The sequence below is a fragment of the Parus major genome, linkage group LGE22 (genome assembly GCF_001522545.3).
Source record: "Parus major isolate Abel linkage group LGE22, Parus_major1.1, whole genome shotgun sequence".
Classification (NCBI taxonomy): Eukaryota; Metazoa; Chordata; class Aves; order Passeriformes; family Paridae; genus Parus; species Parus major.
In genome coordinates this window covers 465,659-473,129 of record NC_031798.1, presented here as the reverse complement: position 1 = coordinate 473,129, position 7,471 = coordinate 465,659, and the positions used below count along the sequence as shown (strand labels likewise).

General features: G+C 55.3%; 1 protein-coding gene across 1 annotated transcript in view; it reads left to right on the top strand.

The window, feature by feature from the left end:
* Positions 1 to 716: 716 nt before the first annotated feature.
* Positions 717 to 7,471, top strand: part of LOC107215680 (keratin, type II cytoskeletal 80) — a 17,808-nt gene continuing 11,053 nt past the window's right edge. Inside the window, exons 1-2 of the mRNA XM_019009155.2 lie at positions 717 to 1,223; positions 4,276 to 4,490. Of these exons, the coding sequence (XP_018864700.1) occupies positions 918 to 1,223; positions 4,276 to 4,490 (521 nt within the window). The 5' untranslated portion in view covers positions 717 to 917. The remainder of the gene's footprint in view (positions 1,224 to 4,275; positions 4,491 to 7,471) is intronic.

The window sequence follows — 7,471 nt, the reverse complement described above, 5'->3', positions numbered from 1 at the left end:
GAGCGCCGCAGCCCCGACGGCGGCGCCAGCGACGGCCGCGGCTCCCCGGGCAGCCTCCGCTGCCTGCCCCGCTCGCCCTTCTCCGGGGACGGCAGGCTCCCGGGCCCCGTGCGCCTGGACATCGACACCGACTTCCAGGCCGTGCGGCAGCAGGAGAAGGAGGACATCAAAGTGCTCAACAACCAGTTCGTGACCCTGATCGAGAAGGTAGGGACAGCTCCTGGCTGGGGGTGGGCAGGGGGCGCAGGCACTGCCCGGGCTTTCGGGGACCCCCCGGGGCCTGCAGCCACCCCCAGCGAGGCTGGGAACATCCTGCTAATTACCCAATTAGTTATTCCTTCCGAGCTCTCTGTCGAGCGAGGGTTAGGGAGCATCCCTGGGGGAGACGCGTGCGGGGGCTGTGCCCGTCACCCGGGGAGCTCCTGGGGCACCATGGACAGGAGTGACCATGGGCAGGAGGAGTGACCATGGGCAGGAGGAGTGACCATGGGCAGGAGGCACCATGGGCGGGAGTGACCATGGACAGGAGGCACCATGGACAGGAGTGACCATGGACAGGAGGAGTGACCATGGACAGGAGGAGTGACCATGGGCGGGGAGGAGTGACCATGGGCGGGGAGGAGTGACCATGGACGGGAGGAGTGACCATGGACGGGAGGAGTGACCATGGACGGGAGGAGTGACCNCAAAACAAAAACCAACAGGTTGATCTGGATTTCCATCAAGGGTTCCACCCTCCTCCGTTTAATGAACATCGCAGAACAGGTGCTTGGAATTCATTACCAGCCCACGAGCCCAGGAGACGGGAATTGCACCGGCCCAGCTCCACTGCTCTCCCTCTCTCGGAGGCGGCAGCAGCCACAAACCTCCAGCCCTTTCCTCCCTCTGCCTTTCCCTCCCGGAGCCGCAGCCCGGGCATGACCAACCCCAGCTCTGCCTTCTCCAGCGGCTCCCTGTGCTCCGGTGAGGTGTCGGGGAGGATGAGCCGCGGCAGAGCCGCCCCGAGCCCGTCCCCGGAGCGCCGCAGCCCCGACGGCGGCGCCAGCGACGGCCGCGGCTCCCCGGGCAGCCTCCGCTGCCTGCCCCGCTCGCCCTTCTCCGGGGACGGCAGGCTCCCGGGCCCCGTGCGCCTGGACATCGACACCGACTTCCAGGCCGTGCGGCAGCAGGAGAAGGAGGACATCAAAGTGCTCAACAACCAGTTCGTGACCCTGATCGAGAAGGTAGGGACAGCTCCTGGCTGGGGGTGGGCAGGGGGCGCAGGCACTGCCCGGGCTTTCGGGGACCCCCCGGGGCCTGCAGCCACCCCCAGCGAGGCTGGGAACATCCTGCTAATTACCCAATTAGTTATTCCTTCCGAGCTCTCTGTCGAGCGAGGGTTAGGGAGCATCCCTGGGGGAGACGCGTGCGGGGGCTGTGCCCGTCACCCGGGGAGCTCCTGGGGCACCATGGACAGGAGGAGTGACCGTGGACAGGAGGAGTGACCATGGACAGGAGGAGTGACCATGGACAGGAGGAGTGACCACGGGCGGGAGTGACCACGGGCGGGAGTGACCATGGACAGGAGTGACCAAGCAGCCACAGGCAGTGACGCCGATTATGGTGACAGCTCCAATTCCAGCGTTAAAGAGAGCTGGAAACTCTTCCCTGGAAATTCATCCCCACCTCCACCTTGGCAGCACAGAGGGCCAGGGGGACCCCCCACCCACTGCCTCTGAGCTTCTGCGGAGAGGGGCCAAGAAAGTGTTGCTTTCATCTCTGCAGAGACAGGAGAAACAGAAGTTTCTCCAAGGAAAACAACTCCCAGGCAGGCAGGTTCCTGCAGAGCCCTGCTCCATAAACAGATGTAATCTCTGGGATTGCTTCATGCAGCTGTCCCTGCCAGCCTCCAGCAGCCTGGGATTGATTAATTTTAACTCTCTGAGGACTTGAATTCACACTGGAAGGAGAAGTTCATGGGAACATTTCCAATGGGTGTCTCCAAGGGGACAGTAGTGACGAGTCACACACCTGGCAGTGCCAGCAGAGCCCTGGCTCTTATGGATGGGCACAGCCTCCTCCTATGAGCCTTTCCAAGATCGTGGCATTGGGAATTTGGAGAACACCTGATGTGGGAAACACCCACACAGTGGAGGCTGGAACTGGGACTGTCCAGGTGGAGAGGCTGGGGTTTGCTGGGCCCCTCAGAGCAGGGATAGGAGTAGGGGAAAGGGACAAAACCCCCTGTGCCTGAGCCAGGCCCTGACACCAGGGAGGGAAGAACTGAGAATTCCAGGTTTCCCAGCAAACCCAACCCAACAACCTCCTGGTCCACAGGGACACCCCCTGGGCTGGGGACTCAGGGACACAAACAGCCCCTGGGCTGAGGTCTCTGACTGCAGCTCCTGAGCTCTTTTGAAGGCTTCAAGAGCTGCATCAAGTGGCAACTTCAGGCACTTGCCCCAGGCCCTCATTCCAGAGGAAGGGAAGGACACTTCCTTGTTAAAGAGAGCTTGGCTTTTTCATCAGGGATTCAGGTGATCTCAATCCCCAGCAGGGGATTCCAGGGATAATTGACCACACAGCTACAGGAGTTTGGTGCTGGTGGTTTTCCAGCTGTTCCAGATATGCTGGCATTTATTCTCCAGATGGAAAAGAAGACAGAGAAAAGCCAAGCCCTGGAGCCCCTGTCTGAGGCCCTGCCTTTATCCCAAGAGCCCAGAGGGGATAGGCCTGTGAGGACCAAACTTTGGCTATTTCTGTGTTCAGGCATGAAATTCCAGGGAATGGGGCCAAATCTGGGTGATCCCTCTGCGAAGTTCCTGCTGAAAGGCTCTGCAAGGGAGGATTTCCACCGAGGAGGACTTTGCAGGAGTCATGGAATTGTGGAACGGTCTCAGGAGGGAGAGACCTTAAAGATCATCCAGTTCCAAGCAGATGCTGGAAGCCAAGATGGAACAGTTCAGCCCAGTGTTGGTTTGCAAACAGGAATGTGAGAGGGGATTAAAAGGAGCAGCTGAGGATGAGGAAGGAGGTCAGGAATTAATTAAAGGTCAAAGATGGACTTGGAACAACAGCCAGCACAATCCATTCCCATTCAAGAAAGGAAGGATGAGGCACTGGAATGGTTTTGCTTTGCTTGGCTGCTCCCTCTGTTCAGACAAGAAGGATTTGGAGAAAGATGGTGCCACATCTGAGTCGCCAGCTGGAATTCTGCCTCTCCTTTGGACCCCAGGCCAAGGCTGGTGGTCTGATGACTCCTGCCCCCAGTGCCCCCAGTGCCCCCAGTGCCCCCAGTGCCCCCAGTGCTCCAGGCACGGCATTGGCCCTGAGTCATCTCAGGACGCAACAGCAGAAACTCAGAGGCAACTCTGGCATCTCCAGCCAAAACGTGACTGGGGTTGCTCCCAGAGGTAGCAATTAGCTAATTAATTGGAGTTGGCCAAGAGCTTTGAAGACGAGAACTGTTAAACTTGGAGCATTACTGGTGAGATTGGGAATATTGGGAAAGAGGAGCAGGTTCCTCAAAGGCGGGTGGTGGAAGGGCAGCGTTGTCCTCTCAGAGCCAGCACAGGATGCTCACCTGGAGTCTGTAATTATCTGGGATGTTCTCCAGAGCTTTGTCTGAGCTGCTCTGGAATAAACCTGATTCATTCCCTGAACGTCTCCATGCTGTAATTCCTCACAGTCCAGAGGGTTCCCTCACTTTGTGCTCTCTGGGGTAGGAAATCTGCCCTTTGCTGACCCTGGACATCCTTGTGTGACCTGGGGTGGATACACAGCGTGGGTTTCACCGTGTTGGACTCAACACCTGGATCTGGTGATCCTGGAGGTGTTCCCAGGAGTCACATGCAAAGGGGACAGAACTGACCATTCTTACTGTCAGTGACTCCTTTATCCTGATGTCACTGTGTTTATCCCAATGTGAACATGTTTATTCCAATGTCACCGTGTTTATTCCACTTGTCACTGTGTTTATTTTGAGGTCACCGTGTTCCATTGAGAAATGAATTAGTGGGTAACTTGTAAAACTCCTGAAAGTCCCCTAAAAGAGGGACGTGACCCTGCCCATGCCAGGGGGTGCACCTGGCTGATCTTTAAAGTCCCTTCCAATCCAAACCATTCCATGATTCCATAACCCTCCATCCTCAGACCTAATTTTGAAGGGATTTCTCATTCTTCCCTGGATATCTGTTGATTGTAGCAGCTCCTCTGAAGGTCTCCAACACCTCCTGCCCTGCCATGCTTTGATTATGGCTCTCAGCATCACTGATACCTCTGAAACCTCTCCCGTAGGTCCAGAGCTTGGAGCAGCAGAACAAGATCCTGACGACCAGGTGGAACTTCCTGAAGGACCAGGACAATTCCCACTCTGACTCGGACATCAAGGCCATCTATGAGCAGTACATGAGCAAAATGAACCAGGAGATGAAGGCGCTCAACTATGAGCAGGAAAACCTGGAGTCGGAGCTGGCAAAGGTCCTGAGCACCATGGACACCTTCCGGAGCAAGTAGGTATCTCTGTCCATATCCACCCCTATCCAAACCCAGGGGGGTTCAACTGGGGCACAGGGAGGGATTGATTTCACTCAGCCAGCCTGAGATTCCCAGGAAAATATTCCTACTTTGGTGTGGATTTGAGAATTTAGGATTACAACATCTTCCTGGTTAACGAGAGATGAAAGGAAAGCTGTGATAATGAAATTCCAGGGAGAGAAGGGTCTGAGGAGCCTCTGCTGGAGAACAACTCAGGGAATGGCATTGCTGGAATGGGAGCCATGAAAAGAGGGGAATGTTTATTCTCCACAAAATTATCTCAAACCAGAACTTTGTCCTCAAAGTGATTTCTGGCTGCTTAGTACAAAACAAAACAAAACACTCCTGGCTACATGGTGGGAATTTTGGGGTGTTGTGGGCAGGACCAAGGAGTTGGATTTGATGATCCCTGTGGGTGTCTTCCAACTCAGGATATTCATCATCACAGAATGGGTTAGGAGGGACCTTTAGTATCATCCAGTGCCACCTTTGTCATGGGCAGGGACACCTTCCACTCCGAGCCCTGTCCAACCTTGGATACTTCCAGGGATGAGGCAGCCACAGGGAAATCCATTCCAGAGCCTCACCACCCTCACAGGGAGGAATTCCTTCCCAATATCCCACCTATCCCTGTCCTCTGGTAGTGGGAAGCCATTCCACCTTGTCCTCTCCCTCCATCCCTTATCCCAAGTTCCTCTCCAGCTCCCCTGGAGTCCCTTTAGACACTGGAAATGTCCAAGTTCTTCCTGGAGCTTTTTCCTCTCTGTGCTCACAGACACCCATTGCACCCCTGCCATGGGCAGGGACACCTCCCACTGTCCCAGGCTGCTCCAAGCCCCGTCCAACCTGGCCTTGGACACTTCCAGGGATGGGGAAGCCACAGGGAAATCTATTCCAGGCCCTCACCACTTTCACAGGGAGGAATTCCTGCATAAAGAAGGAATATTCTATTCCATGATTATGGGATCTCTTCCTTTCCCCCTTCACCCAAAGCATTTTTGCCAAACTCTGCTTTGACCAAAAGGTCAAAATTGTGCCCCAAATGGTCCTGACCAAGAATAGGCTGATAGCCAAAGGTCGGGGGAGGTGCAACTGCCTCTTATCTCTGGGGAGCTCCTCTTATCTCTGGAGAACTCTGAGATGTGCAGTTAAGAGAGAGCAGCTGGGCCATGCCCGGTCATGGAGCAGACAGTGCCTCCCTCATTATGGGGCTCATTTGCATCCCACAGGAGAATCCCAGATCAGCTCCTTTCCCTCCCAATGACACCCAGCTCCTTCCTGGAGCTCTGGAGGCTCCTGTGGGGATTTGGGCTGTGCAGAGTCTGTCCAACCCAAAGTGGTGCTGAGGGACTGGCAGGGCAGAAATCCCTGCTGGCATCCAAACCCACTCCTGGGGTGAGGCACAAACGATCCCTGCTCTCTCTGACGAGTTCAGCCCAAGAATTCTCCAGCTCCTTAAGCCCTGCACCAGGTGGCTGCAAATTAGGGAAGGGCTGATAGCTCCTTCTAAGGGAGACACAGCAGTGAAATGCCTTAATCAGCTCAGAGCAGGTTGGAATCATGGAATCCCTTGGAAAAGCCCTTAGAGGTCATCAGTCCCAACCATCAACCCCCCACCACTGTGGTCACTAATGACCCCAAGTGTCACATACACACAGTTTTGGACATTTCCAGGGACTCCCTGGGCAGCTGGAGAACCCTTTCCACAGAAATTTTTCCAAATATTCAACTTAAACCTCCTCTGGTGGAGCTTAAAGGCATTTTTCCCTTGCTCCCTGGGAATGGATCCTGAATCCCACCTAGCTGCCCCCTTCTGTGCAGGAGTTGTGGAAAGGGAGAAGGTCCCCTCAGAACCTCCTCTTCTCCAGGCTCAGCCCCCCCAGGTCCCTCAGGAGTTCTCCAAACCCTTCCCTCATACTCCAGCCCTTCCCCAGCTCCACTGCCATCTCTGGACTCCCTGCAGCCCCTCAGGGGCTCTTGTTGTGAGGTACTCAAACCCCAGGATTCCGGGGGCCTCAGCAGTGCCAAGGACAGGGAATGTTGTGAGGAATTTGACAGGAATAAGAACCAGGAATTTGATTCTTCACCTTACACTGAAACTGTGCTCCCTGGACTCCTTCAGGTGACACTCAGATGCCTAAAATGTCCTAAATTCCTCATGGGAGGTGCCTGCCTGCTCTTTATTTGGATAGTGTAAAGGTTTGGACCTGCCATCCCTGTCTGGAGCACCTGGCCCTCCCTGCACTCCCCTGAATCACAGACTGCTTTGGGTGGGAAAGGACCCTGCCATGTGCAGGGACACCTTCCACTATCCCAGGGTGTCCCAAGCCCTTGGACACTTCCAGAGCTGGGGCAGCCACAGTCTGTGCTCATATCTGCACTCAGAAATTGCTTCAGGAATTCCCAGCTCTCAGCACTTGAGGCTTTTCTAACCTAATTTCTTAGGGATGAAGGTGCTCCCAGGAACAGGCTGCCCGAGAGCTCTCCCCATTGGATTTCTTGTGACTTTTCCAGTCACTTGGACAATGGGATAAGGCACAATTAGGATGCTTCCATCCCTCAGAAGTGATTCACAGGGGGAGAATTCCCAGGCCCCATCCAGCTCTGGCCCAGCCCAGGGGCATTTCTGCAACAAATCTCTACAAACCAGGCAAATCTGGGAGATTTCTTTTTCCCAGGGGATTCTGGGGAAAAAAAAAAAAAGAAGAACCAGTTGGATTTCCCACTGGAGTGATGCCCTCAGCCAGACTGTGGCGTTTGGGATGAAACATGCCATGGGCACAGGAACACCCCAAGTCCTCCAGGATGGGAAATGTGCCTGGGGGAGTCCCCCCAAAAGGCTCTGAATTAACCAGGGACTGCTCCCCAAACCCTCCTGGATGGGACTCACTGGAACACTCCCACCCTCTCCTCAAACGATGCTGCCATGGCTCCCAGAGGGAGGGAGGGAGGGATG